Raw genomic sequence first — 21874 nt, 5'->3', positions numbered from 1 at the left:
TGTCCTGTAGTAAGAATTAGCAAGGTTTATTCTGTGCAACAAGTATTTATTATTGTATTATTATTGTTTGTTGTTGTTTTTATTATTATTTTATTTTTATTGATCACTATTTTGTTGTTTTTATTATTGTATTATTATATTATTTATTATTATTAATAATAATAATTTTAATTGATATATTTATTATTATTATTTTTTTATTAATGTTATTTTTTAAGGTCTTTTGCAGACGAATGACAAGATTGCCTTGAAGGAAATAACCAGACAGTTAAACCTGGAGAACGTAGTTGAGGACCGAGTATTTGTGAGTACGTTTTCCTGACTTTGGATCCTCACACAGTGAGATGATCTCTCGGCAGACGCTCTCCTCACTGTTTTAGGGCTCATGAAATATTTTATGTTACATTATCGTCCATATCTGTAATGCAGCATCTATAGAAATCTATGGGCTCCATGCTGTACCTCTGTGGTCCTTGGATTTTAGGCAAAGGTTTTTCTCACAGATTAATATGGATGTCTAATACTGCCCTTAGGTGGCAAACAAGCCAACTGCTCCCTCTGCTAACACGTGTGTTCCCTAATCTTCCTCCATACACCTTAGGTGGCTGCTCGGCTGGTTGGTGTGTCGCCCGACTCTCCCATACACAAAAGCTCTTGCTGCTGAACAGGTTTTTGTTGGGAGAACAAAAGGATCGATAGTCTAAAATTTGATTCTTTACTCCCCTGACAATCATCCGCAGCATGATACACATTGGACTGTTGGCCAAACACATATGTGAGTTCGGCCAATGTTTGACTAATGTAAATTGGGGGCTTAAGCCTCTGACACACTCATCTTCCTGGAGAAATGGATTGGTTATATGAGTTATGTGCCATGGGAGAGTCGGGAGGACCCAATACACATCGTGGCTGGCCATTCCTGCCAAAATTAGTAGGGTTATTCAACGATAGTCTAATGTGTAAGGGAGTTTAAAGGGAACCTGTCAGGTGCCAATAAGCACCCAGGACCACGAGCAGTTCTGGGTGCATATTGCTAATCCCTGCCTAACCGTCACAGCCTATAGTAACATAGATAAAGACATATTTAGAAAAGGTTTTTCTAAAAAATCCTATATGATATGCTAATGAGGCCAGGGACTAGTCATAAGGGTGTTACTTCCCTTGGCTAGTCGGCCCCTTAAAGTGCATGTTAGTATGCCCCTGTGGGTGTGCTAGCATGCTAATTAATTGCCAGCGTCAGAGAATGGTCACACTCGCCTCTGTTGCCATCGTGTCAGAGTCCTGGATTTCGGCTCAGAGCACATGATCCCGGACATTCGTTCATGCGCACTACATGGGTTTGAAGCCAGGACTCGTACACCCGGCTTCATAGTGCACATGACCGAAAGTCCAGGATCATGCACACTGAGCCGAAATCCACAGGGGTGCACTAACATGCTAAGGGGACCGACTAGCAAGGGGAAATCACGCTCTTGCGACTAGTCCCTGGCCTCATTAGCATACGATAAATGACCTTTAGACATCCTAATGATCTCTTTATCTATGCTACTAGATACAGGAACAGTTAGGCAGGGATTAGAAATATACACCCAGAACTGCTCATTGCTCTGGGGGCATATTGCACAAGACAGGTTCCCTTTAAAGGGGTTGTCAGGTCACTAAATTTTAAAAATGCTATTAACCTGCAGATATGAGGTTAATATGCAGGTCAATAGCATTCTGATGGAGTGCAGTGGCTGCACTGAGAGCCCCGCTGCCAGGTGGAAACTAACTTTATTTCTTCCAGCAGCCTCCAGCTTTCAGTCTTAGAGATGTGGCCGCGACTCTACATAGCAAGCGGTGTCAGTAACTGTGCCCCCCAGCACTGACTGACAGCCGGTTCAGCATTGACCCTGTGACAGCTCAAAACTGCCGGTGCGAGAGGGATAAAGTCGCACTGCTCAGCTCCATTCAAAGTGTAGCAGTTGCACATGTGGAATGAAATACTTAACAAAAAAGTGTGAAACAACTGAAAAGATGTCTTATATTCTAGGTTCTTCAAAGTAGCCAACTTTTGCTTTGATTACTGCTTTGCACACTCTTGGCATTCTCTTGATGAGCTTCAAGAGGTAGTCACCGGAAATAGTTTTCACTTCACAGGTGTGCCCTGTCAGGTTTAATAAGCGGGATTTCTTGCCTTCTAAATGGGATTGGGACCATCAGTTGTGTTGTGCAGAAGTCTGGTGGATACACAGCTGATAGTCCTACTGAATAGACTGTTAGCTGCTCTTTTCTTGCCATAATACAAATTTTAAGTAAAGAAAAACGAGTGGCCATCATTACTTCAAGAAATGAAGGTCAATCAGTCAGTCCGAAAAATTGGGAAAACTTTTAAAGTGTCCCCAAGTGCATGGGCAAAAACCATCAAACGCTACAAAAAAACTAGCTGAAAGGAGGACCAAGAGTCACCTCTGCTGCGGAGGATAAGTTTATCCAAGTCACCAGCCTCAGAAATCGCAGGTTAACAGCAGCTCAGATTAGAGACCAGGTCAATGCCACACAGAGTTCTAGCAGCAGACACCTCTCTAGAACAACTGTTAAGAGAAGACTTTGGAAATCTGTGCTTTGGTCTGATGAGTCCAAATTTGAGATCTTTGGATCCCACCACTGTGTCTTTGTGCGACGCAGAAAAGGTGAATGGATGGACTCTGCATGCCTGGTTCCCACCATGAAGCACGGAGGAGGAGGTGTGATGGTGTGAGGTGCTTTACTGGTGACACTGTTGGGTATTTATTAAAAATTGCAGGCATACTGAACCAGCATGGCTACCACAGCATCTTGCAGCGGCGTGCTATTCCATCCGGTTTGCGTTTAGTTGGACCTTTTTTTTTTCAACAGGACAATGACCCCAAACACACCTCCAGGCTGTGTAAGGGCTATTTGACTAAGAAGGAGAGTGATGGGGTGCTACGCCAGATGACCTGGTCTCCACAGTCACCAGACCTGAACCCAATCGAGATGGTTTGGGGTGAGCTGGACCGCAGAGTGAAGGCAAAAGGGCTAACAAGTGCTCAGCATCTCTGGGAGCTCCTTCAAGACTGTTGCAAGACCATTTCCAGTGACTACCTCTTGAAGCTCATCAAGAGAATGCCAAGAGTGTGCAAAGCAGTAATCAAAGCAAAAGGTGGCTACTTTGAAGAACCTAGAATATAAGACATATTTTCAGTTGTTTCACACTTTTTTGTTAAGTATGTCATTCCACATGTGTTAATTCATAGTTTTTATGCCTTGTGAATCTACAATTTTCAGAGTCATGAAAATAAAGAAAACTCTTTGAATGAGGTGTGTCCAAACATTTGGTCTGTATGGTATTTTACGTATTTTTTTTTTTTACGCAATGTATAATGTCCCCCTCTGTCTCTGGAGGACTTGTCCTGCATTACACCGACGACCTTGGATTGAGTCATTCCCGCTCTATACCGTGCCATGTATACATTAATTACATGTTGTCACTGCTCGAGCGCTCAGTGTAGGTGACAAGTACTCTTAATACAGCTTGTTGTCAGCGTGCCCGTGATGCTTGGCGCTGCCGTGGGCACACACCGGGGCTTGTGCTATTCCTTCTCTGTAGATTATCGCTGTTATATAACTCCTTTATGTGCTTTGTACTCGGCAGGGCAGCATTTCAGAAAATCTTTCTTTCCTACTTGAAGCATTAAAAACAGGTAAGTGAGCATTATATGTAACATCTGCTGCATACCCACAATTATATACTATGGTGTTTTTGTTTTTTCTTTTTAATTGCATAGTGTTAACTCCCAAAAGACTATTTTCTTTATCGTTCCTATGGGAGACCCAGACCATGGGTGTTTAGCTTCTGCGTCCGGAGGACACACAAAGTACTACACTAAAAAGTGTAGCTCCTCCCTCTGAGCTTATACACCCCCTGGAGAACCAGATCTAGCCAGTTTATCGCTTTGTGTCAGGAGGCATACATCCACACATGCATTCTCATCTGATTTTTTTTTTTTTTTGATTTTTGGAAAGAGTTTGAAGAAAAGCGGGTCCAAGTCTGGACTCCCGGCATGTCCCTTCTCACCCCACTGTGTCGGCGGTGCTGTTAAGGTTGATTTCCAAGGCTGGAGCCTTACATGCCGCGCTCCTTCACCATCCCTCCTGGGCTCTGGCTTGAAGTGGGAACCAGCACGGTCTCCATGCTTGGCAGGAGACCGGTCTCCATCCGCAGCCCTTCAGGACCCTGCCGGACCGGAGCACTCGTCCCCAGGGACTTGGAACCCTGCGTCTCAGCAAGCTAAGTACCTGAGACGTTTATATATGGGGGTCCCTGCACTTTATTGTTGTGGGAGAGTGTGCTGAGTGTGTTTTTATGACATTTCCGGCGGGTTCTCTGGCTGTCGCCTGAGAACCGTGCCGATGGTGCCTGCGCGCCGGCCGCGCCGCTCAAATTTAGGCCCCGGCTTCGCCGGAGGCTTACTTTCGGTTTCACTGCCCTCGCATGTCACTCATGCAGAGGGACAGGCTCGGCTCCGCCCGGCGGCCGTTCTGGATACTCCCCACAGCTGGGGCGTCCCTCCTTCCCGGCAGGTCTCTATAGCCCTCCAGTTCCCGCTCCCCAGGACAAGTCCCGTCCCCTCTCTTCGCTCCGGCAGCCATTTTCTCAGCGCTCTCTCTGCAAGCGCTGGTCTGCAGCATCTCTGCTGAGTTGCTGTGCTTGGGGGTCCGGGCTTCGGGATCTGGAGGGCACACAACACCGCTCCAGCGGTCTGGTAAGCCACAACCGGTCTCCGGTTGTGGACCTCTGATTATACTCACTGGGGTTCATTCTCTGGCAGAGCCCCCACTCCAGCAGCATGTCTCACACGAGGAGCAAGGCTCCAAAGCTGTATTCAGTATGCACTGCATGTAAGCTCCTGCTGCCTGAACCGAGCATATTCCCACATTGTGATTCCTGCTCTAACCTGGCGGTGCCTCAGCCTGGAGTCTCACCCCCAGTGGTTTCTCAGGCTGCTCCTGCTCCTGTGGTTGAACCCCCGGCTTGGGTAGAATCCTTTTCTAGGTCTATCTCCCAGTCTTTTGCTGACTCCATGGGACTTCTGTCCAGGACTTTGCTGAACATGCATCAGCCCCCGTCGCAGGGTGCCTCTGCTGCTAGGGCTCTTACAGGACAGGAGCTCACAGAGGATTCATCATCTGGTCCCAGACCCCGTCCTCCCAAGAGGAGACGCAGGGTTCCCTCTCCTTCCTCGTCCCGCGGCTCTGATTCAGTAGCTGACTCGCAGGACGAGGAGGATGCCTTTACGGGGGGCTCGGAGGTTAACTCCATGTGCCCCATTGATCTGTCCGAAAGTGACTCAGATGTTAGTGATTTGATTGCTTCCATTAATTCTGTACTGGATCTCAATCCGCCAGTCTCAGAGGAGCAACCCTCTCTGGCAGAAAAGCACCAGTTTACCTCGCCTAAGAGAGCAAAGAGTGTGTTCTTTAACCACTCCAGTTTTCAGGCCGCTGTGACCAAGCCCAGGGCCTGTCCTGACAAACGCTTCCCAAAGCATGGTTCTGATGACCGCTTTCCCTTTCCACCTGAGGTGGTCAAGGAGTGGGCTCATTCCCCAAAGGTAGACCCCCCGGTACTAGACTCTCAGCCCGGATCGTCGTATCGGTGGCTGATGGCACCTCTCTTAAGGATTCCACTGACCGCCAGATTGATCTTCTGGCCAAATCCGTATATGAAGCGGCGGGGGCTTCGTTCTCCCCGACTTTTGCAGCAGTGTGGGCTCTCAAAGCCATCTCTGCTTTTCTAGAGGGGATGCATTCCCTCGCCAGGGAATCTATGCCCGAAATAGTTACCTTAACTTCCCAAGCTTCAGCTTTTTCGTCCTATGCCATGTCTGCCATGCTGGAAGCTTCTCACCGCACTGCGGTGGCTTCGGCTAATTCCCTCGCTATCCGCAGGATCTTGTGGCTTCGAGAGTGGAAGGCAGATGCTTCTTCAAAGAAGTACCTTGCTGGACTCCCTTTTGCTGGGTCCCGGCTGTTCGGTGAACAACTGGATGAAATTATCAAGGAAGCTACTGGCGGGAAGAGTACTTCCATGCCACAAACCAAAACCAGGAAACCTGTCCAGGGCAGGAATCAGTCGAGGTTTCGTTCCTTTCGTTCCTCCAACTGGTCCTCCTCTAAGCCCTTGGCCTCGTCCACTAACTCAGCCAAGGACCAGAAATCCAATTGGCGCCCAAAAGCGCGTCCACAAAAGACCGCAGGAGGTGCTGCCACCAAGGCAGCCTCCTCGTGACTATCTGTCCGCGCCAGCAACGTCCTTAGTCGGTGGCAGGCTCTCCCACTTTGGCGACGCGTGGTTTCAACACGTCTCCGATCAGTGGGTAAGGAATATCATCATCTCCCACGGCTACAGGATAGAATTTTCTTCCAGTCCGCCAAACAGATTTTTTTCTGTCAACTCCCCCCTGCTCCAAGGCCGCCTCCTTCTCCCAGGCCATGGCATCCTTGCAGGCCAACGGAGTAATTGTACCGGTTCCCGCCCGGGAACGGTTCAGAGGTTTCTACTCAAATCTCTTCCTAGTCCCCAAAAAGGACGGTTCCTTCCGGCCCATCCTGGATCTCAAGCTTCTCAACAAGCATGTTCAGGTGCGGCATTTTCGCATGGAGTCTCTGCGATCAGTCATTGCCTCAATGACCCAAGGGGATTTCCTGGCATCCATCGACACCAGAGATGCCTATCTGCATGTGCCAATTGCAGTTTCACACCAGCGTTGGCTAAGTTTTGCAATCGGAGAGGAACATTTCCAATTCGTGGCTCTCCCCTTCTGGTTGGCCACAGCTCCTCGGGTATTCACCAAGGTCATGGCAGCAGTGATTGCGGTCCTGCACCTACAGGGGTTGGCAGTGATCCCTTACCTGGACGACCTTCTGGTAAAGGCTTCATCCAGCGTGGACTGTCAGCGGAGTGTCTCGCTCACTCTCGCCACTCTAGCCCAATTCGGGTGGCTTGTCAATCTTCCCAAGTCCACTCTGACTCCGACCCAGAGTATCACGTACCTAGGGATGCAGTTCGAGACTTTGCCGGCACTTGTGAAGTTGCCCTTAGTCAAACAGCAGTCTTTCCAACTGGCGGTGCGCTCTCTGCTGAGGCCCCGCCGTTAGTCCCTCAGGCGCCTGATGCAGGTGCTGGGTCAGATGGTGGCGTCAATGGATGCTGTTCCCTTTGCCCAGTTCCATCTGCGTCCCCTGCAGTTGGACATTCTCCGCTGCTGGGACAAGCGGCCTTCCTCCTTGCACAGGTTAGTAGCTCTGTCGCCACAGACCAGGAGCTCTCTTCAGTGGTGGCTTCGGCCCCTCTCTCTGTCCCAGGGGCGCTCCTTTCTGGCCCCGTCCTGGGTGATCCTCACCACAGATGCCAGTCTATCCGGCTGGGGAGCGGTATGTCTCCACCACCGAGCGCAGGGCACTTGGACTCCGTCCGAATCAGCCCTTTCGATCAATGTGCTGGAAACCAGAGCCGTGCTTCTGGCTCTCCTAGCTTTTCACCATCTGTTGGCGGGCAGGCACATCCGAGTCCAGTCGGACAACGCGACAGCGGTTGCCTACATCAATCACCAAGGCGGGACACGCAGCCGCCTGGCAATGTTGGAGGTACAACGCATCCTTCAATGGGCAGAGGACTCCAAGTCCACCATATCCGCAGTCCACATCCCATGCGTGGAAAACTGGGAGGCAGATTATCTCAGCCGTCAAACCGTGGCGAGTGGTCCCTGCACCCGGCAGTTTTTCAGTCAATCTGCCGCAAATGGGGCACTCCGGACGTGTACCTAATGGCATCCCGTCACAACAACAAAGTTCCCGTTTACGTGGCTCGCTCCCACGATCCTCAGGCATTCGCAGCGGACGCTCTGGTCCAAGACTGGTCCCAGTTTCGTCTGTCCTACGTGTTTCCCCCTCTAGCTGTCTTGCCCAGAGTCCTGCGCAAGATCAGAATGGAGGGCCATCGAGTCATTCTCATTGCTCCGGACTGGCCCAGGCGAGCTTGGTACCCAGACCTGCTCAATCTGTCCGTAGAGGTGCCGTGGCATCTTCCGGACCGTCCAGACCTTCTCTCACAAGGTCCGTTTTTTCCGCCTGAATTCTGCGGCTCTCAAATTGACGGCGTGGCTCTTGAGTCCTGGATCTTGACGGCTTCTGGTATCCCTCCTGAAGTCATCTCCACTATGACTCGGGCCCGTAAGTCTTCCTCCGCCAAGATCTATCACAGGACTTGGAAAATTTTCCTGTCCTGGTGTCGCTCTTCCGGCCATCCTCCTTGGCCATTTTCCTTGCCGACCCTTCTGTCCTTTCTACAGTCCGGTCTGCAGCTGGGACTGTCCCTCAACTCTCTCAAGGGGCAAGTCTCCGCTCTGTCAGTGCTGTTCCAGCGGCGTCTCGCCCGGCTGGCTCAGGTCCGCACCTTCATGCAAGGCGCGTCTCACATCATTCCGCCTTACCGGCGGCCCTTGGATCCCTGGGACCTCAATTTGGTTATCACGGTTTTGCAGAAACCCCCCTTTGAGCCTCTTAGGGAGGTTTCTTTGTTTCGGCTTTCACAGAAAGTGGTCTTTCTAGTGGCCATAACTTCCCTCAGGAGAGTCTCCGATTTGGTTGCGCTCTCTTCGGAGTCACCTTTTTTGGTTTTTCATCAAGACAAGGTGGTTCTCCGTCCGACTCCGGACTTTCTTCCTAAGGTGGTCTCTCCTTTCCACCTTAACCAGGACATTACCCTACCTTCCTTTTGTCCGGCTCCTGTTCATTGCTTTGAAAAAGCGCTGCATACTCTGGATCTGGTGTGTGCTCTCCGGATCTATCTGTCTCGCACCGCTGCTCTTAGGCGGTGCACTTCTCTTTTTGTGCTAACCACAGGTCGGCGCAAGGGCCTCTCTGCTTCTAAGCCGACCTTAGCCCGTTGGATTAGGTCGACCATTTCGGACGCCTACCAGTGTTCTCAGGTGCCTCCCCCGCCGGGGATCAAGGCACACTCGACCAGAGCTGTCGGTGCCTCTTGGGCTTTCAGGCACCAGGCTACGGCTCAACAAGTCTGTCAGGCTGCCACTTGGACTAGCCTGCACACCTTTTCGAAGCACTACCAAGTGCATGCTCATGCTTCGGCAGATGCACGCTTGGGCAGACGCATCCTTCAGGCGGCTGTCGCCCATTTGTGAAGTTAGGCTCCGCCTACTTCTTTTTCTGTTTATTCCCACCCATGGACTGCTTTGAGACGTCCCATGGTCTGGGTCTCCCATAGGAACGATAAAGAAAAAGAGAATTTTGTTACTTACCGTAAATTCTTTTTCTTATAGTTCCGTATTGAGAGACCCAGCACCCTCCCTGTTGCCTGTTGGCAATTTCTTGTTCCGCGTGTTTTCACCGGCTGTTGTTGATGACAGAGTCTCCGGTTGTTCCGGTTTTTACTCTGTTTTTACTTGTGGGTGGCTATTCTCCTTCAGCTTTTGCACTAAACTGACTAAGTCTGCTCGTCAGGGGGTGTATAAGCTCAGAGGGAGGAGCTACACTTTTAAGTGTAGTACTGTGTGTCCTCCGGAGGCAGAAGCTAAACACCCATGGTCTGGGTCTCCCAATACGGAACTATAAGAAAAAGAATTTACGCTAAGTAAACAAAATTCTCTTTCTTTGTCGCTCCATTGGGAGACCCAGACAATTGGGTGTATAGCTACTGCCTCCGGAGGCCACACAAAGTATTACACTCAAAAGTGTAAGGCCCCTCCCCTTCTGGCTATACACCCCCAGTGGGAACACTGGCTCACCAGTTTTGTGCTTTGTGCGAAGGAGGTCAGACATCCACGCATAGCTCCACTGTTTAGTCAGCAGCAGCTGCTGACTATGTCGGATGGAAGAAAAGAGGACCCATACTAGGGTCCCCAGCATGCTCCCTTCTCACCCCACTTTTTGTCGGCGGTGTTTGTAAGGTTGAGGTACCCATTGTGGGTACAGAGGCTGGAGCCCACATGCTGTTTTCCTTCCCCATCCCCTCAGGGCTCTGGGTGAAGTGGGATCATATCGGTCTCCAGGCACTGAGACCGTGCTCCATCCACAGCTCCTGGGAATCTGCTGGACATGGAGTGGAGTATCCTCAGGGACATGGCCCTGCTACGTTGAGGTACTCTGTGTCCCTGTGGGGACCGCGCACGGACACACGGCAGCATTGCTGGGTGTGTTAGTGCGCCAGGGACGGCGGCGCTGCCCGCACTAGTGCCATCGCACACTACAGCTTGCTGGGTGTGTTAGTGTATTAGGGGACTACCGCGCTAACCGCCGTTGCCATTTTTATTTCGGGCGCGGCTGGGACTTGTGGTGCGCCGGGGACTTCCGCGCCGACCAAGGCTTATATGCCGGCCGCGCTTATCACTCGAGTCCCCGGCTTGCGCGGCCTAGTCTCACTTCGTTTCCGCCCACAGACCTGCCAGTCAGGGTAGGGGCGTGACGCTGCACAGCATGGCAGCGCTGAGAGCTGGAGTATGCTTTGCATACTCCACCCCTCTCACTGTGTGCACTGTGAAACCGGCAGCGCTGAGAGCTGGAGTATGCTTTGCATACTCCACCCCTCTCACTGTGTACACTGTGAAGCCGGATTCCCGCATTTTCTCAGGCACGCCCACGGCTTCCTCCTCTACACAGGACGCCGGCAGCCATTGCTTGTCAGTGTTTTTCTGTAGCGACAGAAGAGACAAGTTTAGGAATCCCTGGCAGGGATTCGGATAGTCACACAACCGCTGTGACCAGGCGTTAAGCAGCACCTGTGGGGCTGACTCCACTAGTGCCGAAGTGCACATATACATATATGCTTATTCACTATCCATTGCACTGTTTAGCTGCATTTTTGTATATACCCTCCTTGATTGTGCGGAGGACATAACAGCATATTGTCTGTGTAAAACAGAGGTGCAGAAGCACATGTTTTCTATGCAGCCGGTACAGCATCTACGGCTATATGGCCGGCAGTGTACATAGACCCCCATTGTATACTACGGAGTCTCTGCTAATCGTCCAGGACATGGGGACGGAGCCTGCAGTATTTACTGACAGATTTTCTGGACTATGGCTATGATACTAGAAGCCTTGCAGTCCAGACAAGTCTCTCAAATCCATGGCCACTGTTCATTCATTATCCATGGTCCCCCTCAGTGGGAACAGCTTTGAGCTCCGAGGGTGTCATGTGCTTCCCAGAGTGACGGCTCTGACACGGACGACAGTCCCAGACAGCCTGAGAGGCTCACTATGAGCGGCCCTCGACTTCATCACACTAGTCAGGGTCCCAGCAAGCGGACTCTCTGTGTGATGTGGCGGAGGTAGCTGCTCAAGATCTAATCCTGAGACCGCTCTCAATCTGGATACACCTGATGGTGACGCCATAGTCAATAATCTCATAGCGTCCATCAATAGAATGTTAGTTATTTCTCCCCCAGCTCCTCCAGTGGAGGAGTCAGCTTCATAGCAGGAGAAATTCCATTCACGTATCCCAAGCGTAAATTAAATACTTTCCTTGACCACCCTGACTTTACACAGGCAGTCCAGGAACACCACGCTTATCCAGTTAAGCGCTTCTCCAAACGGCTGAGGATACACGTTATCCCTACCCCCTGACGTGGGCAATGGCTGGACCCAGTGTCCCAAGGGGCATCCTCCAATCTCCAGCTTGCAGCTAGATCCATAGTTGCAGTGGAAGATGGGGCTGCACTTAAAGATGCCACTGACAGACAGAGGGATCTCTGGTCGAAATCCATCTATGAGGCTATCGGCGCGCTGTTCGCTCCAGCATTCGCAGCCGTAGAGGCACTCCAAGCTACTTCAGCTTGTCTTACACAGATGGACACGGTCACACGTACATCTGTTCCGCAAGTGTCATCCTTAACCACTCAAATGTCTGCATTTGCGTCTTATGCGATTAATGCTGTCCTAGACTCTACGACCCGTACGGCAGTGGCGTCCGCTAACTCCGTGGTTTTACGCAGGGCCTGGGTGTTAACTGAATGGAAGGCAGATTCTGCTTCCAAAAAAGGGCTTAACCAGTTTGCCTGGTTCTGCTGACCGACTGTTTAGTGTGCGTGAGATGTAATCATTAAACAGTTCAAGAGTAAGGATTCTTCCTTACCTCAGCCCAGACAAAACAAACCCCAACATACCAAGGGACAGTCGGGGTTTTCGGTCTTTTCAAGGCTCGGGCAGGTCCCTTTTCTCCTCGTCCAAAGAGGACTCAAAAGGATCAGAGGAGCTCAGTTTCTTGGCGGGCTCAGTCACGCCCAAAAAAGACAGCCTGAAAACCCGCTTCCAAGAGGCTTCCTCATGACTTGCGGCCTCCTCTCTCCGCATCCTCGGTCGGTAGCAGGCTCTCCCGCCTTGGCGATATTTAGCTGTCACAGGTCAAAGACCGTTGGGTGAGACACATTCTGTCTCACGGGTACAGGATAGAGTTCAGTTCTCGTCCTCCAACTCAATTCTTCAGAACTTCTCCACCTCCCGACCGAGCCGATGCTCTTCTGCAGGCGGTGGGCACTCTAAAGGCACAACGAGTGGTGACCCCCGTTCCTCTTCAGGAACAAGGTCACGGTTTTTACTCCGAATTATTTGCGGTGCCAAGAAAGGACGAGTATTTCCGTCCCGTTCTGGATCTAACACGGCTCAACCAGCTCGTGAACACCAGGCGGTTCCGGATGTAATCCCCCCGCTCCGTCATCGCCTCAATGTTTCAAGGAAATTTCCTAACATCGATAGACGTCAAGGATGCTTATCCCCACGTGCCGATTGATCCAGAGCTCCAGCGTTTCTACGCTTTGTTATAAGACGCGAACACCTTCAGTTCGTAACTCTGCCTTCCGGCTGGCGGTAGCCCCACGGGTCTTCGCTAAGGTCATGGCAGCAGTAGTACCAGTCCTGCAATCTCAATGTCACTCTGTGATCCCGTATTTGGGGGATCTACTTGTCACGGCACCCTCTTAGGGAACATGCCAACACAGCCGAACGTTGCGCTGGAGACTCTCCAGAGTTTCGGGTGGATCATCAACTTTTCAAAGTCAGATCCGACCCCGGGCCAATCACTAACATATCTAGGCATGGAGTTTCATACTCTCTCAGCGATAGTGAAGCTTCCGCTAGACAAACAGCATTCACTACAGACAAGGCTGCAATCTCTCCTTAGGATCAGTCGCACACATTGAGACGCCTCATGCACTTCTCACGTAAGATGGTAGCAATGGCGGCAGTCCCTTTCGCGCAGTTTCATCTGCGTCCACTACAATGGGACATTCTCCGCCAATGAGACGGGAGGTCGACGACCATCAACAGAGACGTCTCCTTTTCTCAGGCGGCCAAAGAATCTCTACGGTGGTGGCTTCTTCCCACCTCATGGTCAGAAAAAAGGTCCTTCCTACCCCCATCCTGGGCGGTAGTTACGTCAGGCACGAGTCTATCAGAGTGGGGAGCAGTTTTTCTCTACCACAGGGCTCAAGGTACGTGGATTCAGCAAGAGTCCACCCTTCAGATCAATGTTCTGGAAATCAGAGCAGTGTATCTTGTCCTACAAGCCTTCCAGCAGTGGCTGAAAAGCAAGCACATCCGAATTCAGTCGGATATCTCCACAGCGGTGGCATACATCAACCACCACGGAAGAACACGCAGCCGGCAAGCCTTCCAGGAAGCCGGCGGATTCTGACGTGGGTGGAAGACACGGCATCCGCCATATCCGCAGTTCACATCCCAGGCGTGGTAAACTAGGAAGCAGACTTCATCAGTCGCCAGGGTATGGACGCAGGGGAATGGTTTCTTCACCCGGACGGGTTTCAGGAGATCTGTCGCCGCTGCGGGATGCCGGACGTCGACATAATGGCGTCACGGCACAACAACATTGTCCCGGCTTCATAGCACAGTCTCACGATCATCGAGCTCTGGCGGCGGACGCCTCAGTTCAACATTGGTCGCAGTCCCGGCTACCTTGTGTGTCCCACCTCTGGCATTGTTGCCCAGAGTGCTGCGCAAGATCAAGTCCGACTGTCGCCGCGCCATCCTCGTCGCTCCAGATTGGCCGAGGAGGTCGGGGTTCCCGGATCTGTGGTTCCTCACGGTAGGCCAACCGTGGGCACTACCAGACCGACCAGACTTGCTGTTTCAAGGGCCCTTTTTTCCATCTGAACTCTGCGGCCCTGAACATGACGGTGTAGCCATTGAGTCCTGGATCCTAGCGTCTTCAGGATTATCTCAGGAGTGGTTGTCACCAGGACGCAGGCCAAGAAGCCAACGTCCGCCAAGATCTACCACAGATCGTGGAAGATATTCTTATCTTGGTGCTCTGCTCAAGGAGTTTCTCCCTGGCCATTTGCATCGCCTATTTTTCCTTCCTTCCTACAATCTTGGTTGGAAAATGGTTGGTCGCTCAGCTCCCTTAAAGGACAAGTCTCAGCGCTATCTGTATTTTTTCAAAAACGCCTAGCCGACTTCCGCAGGTACGCACGTTCCTGCAGGGAGTTTGTCTTCTCATCACTCCGTACAAGCGGCCGTTAGAGCTCTGGAGTCTGAACAAGGTTCTAATGACTCTCTTGAAGCCGCCTTTCGAGCCTTTGAAAGTTGTTTCCCTTTCCGTCTTTCACAGAAAGTGGCCTTTCTAGTAGCGGTCACGTCTCTTCAGAGAGTGTCCGAGCTAGCAGCGCTGTCATGCAAATCTCCATTCCTGGTCTTCACCAGGACAAGGGGGTTCGGCGTCCGATTCCGGACTTTCTCCCTAAGGTGGTATCCCACTTTCATCTCAATCAAGATATCACCTTACCTTCTTTGTGTCCTCATCCAGTCCATCAATTTGAAAAGGATTTGCATCTGTTGGATCTGGTGAGAGCACTCAGGATCTACATTCCCGCACGGCGCTCCTGTGCCGCCCGGATGCACTCTTTGTCCTTGTCGCTGGTCAGCGTAAAGGGTCGCAAGCTTCCAAATCCACCCTGACTCGGTGGATCAAGGAACCAATTCTTGAAACCTACCGTTCTGCTAGGCTCCCGGTTCCCTCAGGGCTGAATGCCCGTTCTACCAGAGCCGTGGGTGCGTCCTGGGCATTACGGCACCAGGCTACGGCTCAGCAGGTGTGCCAGGCACCTACCTGGTCGAGTCTGCACACTTTTACCAAGCATTATCAGGTGCATACCTACGCTTCGGCAGACGCCAGCCTAGGTAGACAAGTCCTTCAGGCGGCGGTTGCCCACCTGTACGAAAGGGCTGTTTGACGGCCCTACCACGAGGTATTCTTTTACCCACCCAGGGACTGCTTTTGGACGTCCCAATTGTCTGGGTCTCCCAATGGAGCGACAAAGAAGAAGGGAATTTTGTTTACTTACCGTAAATTCCTTTTCTTCTAGCTCCAATTGGGAGACCCAGCACCCGCCCTGTTTTCTTAGGGTTTTTTTCGGTACACATGTTGTTCATGTGAATGGTTGCAGTTCTCCGATGTTTCTTCGGATTGACTTGGTCTTTAAACCAGTTATTGGCTTTCCTCCTTCTTGCTTTTGCACTAAACTGGTGAGCCAGTGTTCCCACTGGGGGTGTATAGCCAGAAGGGGAGGGGCCTTACACTTTTGAGTGTAATACTTTGTGTGGCCTCCGGAGGCAGTAGCTATACACCCAATTGTCTGGGTCTCCCAATTGGAGCTAGAAGAAAAGGAATTTACGGTAAGTAAACAAAATTCCCTTCTTTTCATTTTCAGAACTGTGCAAATATAATGTCTCAAAAAAAATGGATTTGCAGAGTGGAAGAGGCCTTGAACTATACCACCTATTAAAGGGAATCTGTCATCAGGTTTGTGCCACCTAATCTACGAGCAGCATAATGTAGGTGCAGAGACCCTGATTTCAGCGGTGTGTCACTTACTGGGCTGCTTAGTGTAGTTTTGATAAAATTGTTTAATCAGCAGTAGATTATCATTACAGGACTACTTGGTGTGCTGCAGGTAGTCCAGCATATTCATGAGCTCTGTATAACTGTCAGATCTGCAGCAAAGAAAACATTGGTTTTATCAAAATGACAGCAAACAGCTCAGTAAGTGACACATCGCTGGAATCAGGGTCATTGTCTCTATATTAATTATGCTCTGAGATGGGCGAGCAAAAACCTGCTGACAGATTCCCTTTAATTAAATAGAAATCCTGGAAGTTCTGACATAATCCAATGGAGTAATGTCCCACGATGTCTATCGATTCCTATGGAGCGGCCTTCTGAGAACTCTGTCAGAACGAGGCTTCATAGGTCACTGCTGGTCAGCGGGTGGTACAGAATTTATCACAAGCGATGATGTCACTATATTATGCTGCTCTCAGATGGGGGAGCAAAACCTGGTGACAGATTCCCTTTAAACAATTCTAAAACAATCCAGAAGCTTTATTTGCAGACATGTGTTTCGTGGTGTTCCCCCCCCCCCCCCCCCCTCATCAGTGCAAAGCAGGCAATGTGATTTGGCTTCATGAGAGTCCTCTGATGGGGGTTCTAAGGGGGAACACGTCTCCTTATGTGTAAGGAGACTTATTGGCCATACAATAGATGCACACTTTTTTTTTTTTTAACTTTGTATCTGTATTTGATGACCTGTGTGCGCTCTGTTTCCAGGTGACCGCACAAGCAGCTGTCCGGTGTTATTCATATTGGATGAGTTTGACCTGTTTGCCCATCATAAGAACCAGACTCTGCTGTATAACCTCTTTGACATCGCACAATCGGCTCAGGCCCCTGTGGCGGTCGTGGGGCTCACGTGTCGGCTGGTGAGTGTGCGCCTCATCTGTTCTATTGTGATATTACAGCATAACCAGAACATATCCACCTAATAATAACTTTATTTCTATAGCGCCAACCTATTCCGCAGCACTGTACAAATCAGAGGGGACATGTACAGACAATATGAGACATTACAGAGGAACACGTGATTGTACAATTCCCAAGAGAAGTGGGGGCCGTCCTCACACACTTACAACCTATGAGGAAATCTGGGGACACAAAAGATTAAAAAAAGTGCTTATCTATGGTCCAGCATTCATTATAATTAATACACTATGAAGCAGTCACCAGCCCTTTAAGTGGGATCCGCTCCTGGGACCCCCAGCAAAAAGTGGATTTTGCCAAAGGAAACAATTCAGACCATTGCATTTTAGGAAATATTGTACATAGGGCTTCTTCACAGTTTTCTGCTCACAGGAGTCCTGAGTGAAAGTCCTCTCTGGTATCCATATACCTTTTAAAGGGTACTCACAGGGAAAATCTAAAACTGTTCTTTACTCAATCCATGGAGTAAGTTAAAACAGCGGTAAGAGAGCTGGGTGCAGGCTCCCTAGGGACGATGGCAGTTTTGTATTTGCATGGGTCATACCAGGAGGTACGAAACGGCCGTCGTCCCATAGGAGGCTGCACCCGGCTCTCTTACCGCTGTTTTAACTTACTCCATGGATTGAGTAAAGAACAGTTTTGGATTTTCCCTGTGAGTGCCGTGGCTTTATTTCTACTTGGGACTACTTGGATCTTCATCTTGTTTCCACGAGCACCCAGGACCAGCGCGTGGCTTGCTTTGATCGGACCAAGCTTACTCCTCCCCGGCACCAACATAAGGTATAATGCGGTAGTGCACACCCACATCTTTTCGATTTACTTTTAAAGGGTATGTATTTAGTATACTACCTTCATTATTAGCTTGTTTTAAATATGATGTGAAAGTTAAGGCCTCTGTACACATCAGACTATTATCGTCATAACCTGCTAATATCGATAGGTTCGGAAAACAGTCTAAGGCTATGTTCACATTTCCGTTGTTTTGCATCAGTCACTTGCGTTGCGTAACGCTTGTGACTGATGCGTTGTACAGCGGGTGACAAGAAATGGAATTTCTTGTCATGAGAAAGCGGATTCCGTTGAAAGAGAGAGAACTATCAGCTGATCTCTCTGAAAAGCCAGCCATCGGGTGATCAGCTGATCTCTCTGAAAAGCCGGCCGCCGGGTGATCAGCTGATCGCTCTGAAAAGCCAGCCGCCGGGTGATCAGCTGATCGCTCTGAAAAGCTGGCCGCCGGGTGATCAGCTGATCGCTCTCAAAAGCCGATCATTTCAGTTTAAAGGCTGCGTGGGGGGAGGGGGAAGGGGAGGGGAGAATGATTTTACATGATTTCAGACATTTTGCTGGACATGTTGGACATGCTCAGCAAAACGTGCGGATTCCTGCACTGGAATCCGTTGCGTGACGCAGGATAACTGAATCCTGCACCATAGACTTACATTATGCCTCCTGACGGATTCCAACGGAATTCTGCGGGGTGCGTTTTTTTTGCCGCAAAACAAAACATTGCATGCTGCGTCCTCCTTGCCCGACGGTCAGTCAGTAAATGACTGATGCGCTGCGCGGCGGATGCAACGCAGGGTCATCAGTCACAATCCGCCGCTCGTACAAGTCTATGGGAAACAACGAAATCCGCCAAACGGATTGCGTTGTTTATCAGAGCGGCAGATTGTGACTGATCCTAAACAACGGAAATGTGAACATAGCCTAAGGTGAGTGGGGGCCCCAACAGATGACGTCTGGGGACAGAAGGTTCCAGCATATCCTATAAAGTGTAAGAAGGGCTATACACATTAGATGGCAGTCGGCTGATCGTTCAGACGACAGCCTCCATCTCAGCCGTCTCTTCCATACACAAGACCGCTTGTCGGGCAAACGCTCCTGTCTTCCCTATGAGAAAGCAGCCAACTGACACGTCATCCAGCGGCTCATCTCAGGGAGAACAATGCGAGCAGCAGTCCGAACTCGGACATGTGCGTACGGCCTCTTCCCCTGACCATGAGTTGGCTGGCACCCCCCCACACCAATACACATTAGACCATCGACTGATCCTGTTGACTTTGGCGGGTTCATCTGACATTGGGCGCCACATTTCTTTCTTCTAGGAGCCCACAGATGTGGTGATTGATTGTGCTGATCTCTTGCAGGATGTCCTGGAGCTTCTGGAGAAGAGGGTAAAGTCTCGCTTCTCCCACAGACAGATTCATCTGCTGAACGCCTTCACTTTCTCAGACTATCGGGAAACTTTTGAAGACCTTCTCTCTCTGGCTCCCGGATTTCCAGACACGCAGTTTGCAGAGAAATGGAATTCAAATCTACAAGTAAAAACTTCACATGTCCACCCTTATCTTATCTAGAACAATTCTGAATTTACAGTATGACACGCTACCAGTCCAATAATACAATCATGTGCCGTCCAGTTAAAAACAAACATGGGAACTGAGGAGAGACGATCAACGGGTGACATCAGTCAGAGTGCTCTAAAAAAAAATATATATATATATATTTTTTTTTTTTTTTAAAGGGTCTCTAGGACCTTGATATTGATGGTCTATCCTTAAATCATATAAATCATGTATATTAGATCTGTGGGGGTCCGAAAGTTGTGTACAGAGCTTGAAACAGTACAACTCTGTACATTTTGTAGCGGTCGATGGGACCGCAGCTCAGCTTCCATCAAAGTAAATTTTCAGTAGCCGAGAACATCCTCTGTGTACTGCTGGTGACCACCAGACCTATTAACAGCTGTTCGTTGTTTGGTACAGAATGTGGGACCCCCACTTATCTGATATGTATGACGCAAGTCCTGGATGACCCCTTTAACATGGGAACTTATGGGTAAAGTCCCCTGATCTGAACATCATTGAAAATCTATGGCTAGGCCTCAAAAGCATGCAAAATGAGCCAGGAATCTCAAAAAACTGAGATTGCTGGCTCGTCTTACAGAACTGTAAGATGAGCCAACATATCTGTAAGATGAGCCAGGAATCTCGCAGAGCTGTAAGACAAGCCAGGAATCTCGCAGAGCTGTAAGACGAGCCAGGAATCTCGCAGAGCTGTAAGACGAGCCAGGAATCTCGCAGAGCTGTAAGACGAGCCAGGAATCTCGCAGAGCTGTAAGACGAGCCAGGAATCTCGCAGAGCTGTAAGACGAGCCAGGAATCTCGCAGAGCTGTAAGACGAGCCAGGAATGTCGCAGAGCTGTAAGACTAGCCAGGAATCTCGCAGAGCTGTAAGACGAGCCAGGAATCTCGCAGAGCTGTAAGACGAGCCAGGAATCTCGCAGAGCTGTAAGACGAGCCAGGAATCTCGCAGAGCTGCAAGACGAGCCAGGAATCTCGCAGAGCTGTAAGACGAGCCAGGAATCTCGCAGAGCTGTAAGACGAGCCAGGAATCTCGCAGAGCTGTAAGACGAGCCAGGAATCTCGCAGAGCTGTAAGACGAGCCAGGAATCTTGCAGAACTGGAAGATCTCTCCAAGGAAGAGCGGGGCATGCAAGACGAGCCAGGAATCTTGCACAACTGTAAGACTTTTCAAAGTAAGAAAGGATGAAAATCCCTTAAACAAGAATTAAAAGACTCTTGGCTGCTACAAAAGGCGTTTACAAGCTGTGATACCCATTTTACTTTTTTGTTAATTTTAAAATGTAAAAGATGAAAATATATATATTTTTTGCCTAAAATACAGTCCCTTGGACTATTGGCATTGGCTTCAGATCCATTGTCCACTTGGCGATTACAGCTGTTTGCTTGCCTCATGGTGACGTTTACATCTGCGGCACATAATCACTGAGGCCAGTGGTGGTCTGCAGCGGTCACGTGAATGACAAACATAACATTATTAGCACAGTAAATGCCTCCATGGTGACTGTGTTGGGACACCCTGCTTTCAATAGCAAAATGATAATAGTCAATTTCCAGGAGGCATAATAGAGGAACGGCATAATATTCTAATACATTTAATAAAATGACTCTTAAGCCTTAAATGACAGCAGAGTTTTTAAAAGCTGCAAGTAACTGAAAGTTTATAGGAAAATGTAGGTAAATTTTCAGTGTATAAATGATAATGACCTGCCCTGTAAAAGCATTGTGACTTGTCTGCATGCTGCGCAGGAGCGGAGTATGAGCCTACCCTCGTATAAGTGAGTATTGTTTTTTTCAATTATTAATAATTTGCTCGTGATCGTTGCCAGTCAGTGGCCGCAGCCGTCACTCGCTGTACAGGTATTGCTGCTCCCATTGTTTAGCCGACAGGACGGGACTTGACCGCTGAGGCCAAGTAGGCAAACACCAGGAGGAATGCCCCCCCCCAAAAAAAATGCCCCCCAAAAAAAGAGCCGAGATGTTTGTTGTTGTTGTTTTATTTTTTTTCTTTCGACCTTTTACAGACCTTTTAATCTTTTCTTTAAAACAAATCCTGATGTTCCTTCAGGCTCTCCTGGAAAATAAGACGGTGGAAGATGTTCTTCAGAAGCAGTTTAACGCGTCTAAGGATATGCGATCGCTGCACATGTTATTGGTCAGTACGTTTTGATTTTCACATCGAAATAGATCCAAAATTCTGCATGGACTAATCCCCAATATACTGTGTGTCTGAGACTCTTCATTTTGAAGTTCACTTCAGCAGATCACTAAGGACCCTATTATACGTCAGCAGGGTCCGTCTCGCACTGTGTCAGGGTTTCCATTTATAACGGAGACCACAATATGGATGCACACAGGTCTAAAGCTCCTTTGTAAGACATGAGTGTATCCCTAAGACCTGCTTCACACACGAGACATTCACAGTCCGAGCATAGACAGGCCACGGACATAGAGGAGCCGCAGGTGGTCTGTACTCCGACCTCGAGTGTTGGATGTAAAAGGCCAACAAAAAATTTAAAGAAAGGCAATTGCACTCTGAAATGCTAAAACATGCAAACCATGAATGCAACAATACAGACATGCATTGCTGCTAATGGAAATCTAGGAAAAATTGAGATGTAGCATACAAAAATGGCCATTTCTATATCTGCCCAGTAGCCAC

At 49.5% G+C, this 21874-nt stretch overlaps 1 protein-coding gene across 2 annotated transcripts in view; it reads left to right on the top strand.

The window, feature by feature from the left end:
• The window catches only part of ORC4 (origin recognition complex subunit 4), a 76981-nt gene that overhangs the window by 39634 nt on the left and 15473 nt on the right, over positions 1-21874 (top strand). For both annotated transcript variants that reach the window (XM_075318807.1, XM_075318808.1), the window contains 5 exons: positions 219-304; positions 3656-3704; positions 16640-16791; positions 18997-19170; positions 21281-21367. In XM_075318807.1, the coding sequence (XP_075174922.1) occupies positions 219-304; positions 3656-3704; positions 16640-16791; positions 18997-19170; positions 21281-21367 (548 nt within the window). The remainder of the gene's footprint in view (positions 1-218; positions 305-3655; positions 3705-16639; positions 16792-18996; positions 19171-21280; positions 21368-21874) is intronic.

Source organism: Anomaloglossus baeobatrachus, chromosome 7, assembly GCF_048569485.1.
Source record: "Anomaloglossus baeobatrachus isolate aAnoBae1 chromosome 7, aAnoBae1.hap1, whole genome shotgun sequence".
In the NCBI taxonomy this organism is placed as follows: Eukaryota; Metazoa; Chordata; class Amphibia; order Anura; family Aromobatidae; genus Anomaloglossus; species Anomaloglossus baeobatrachus.
This window is presented reverse-complemented; position numbering and strand designations above follow the sequence as displayed.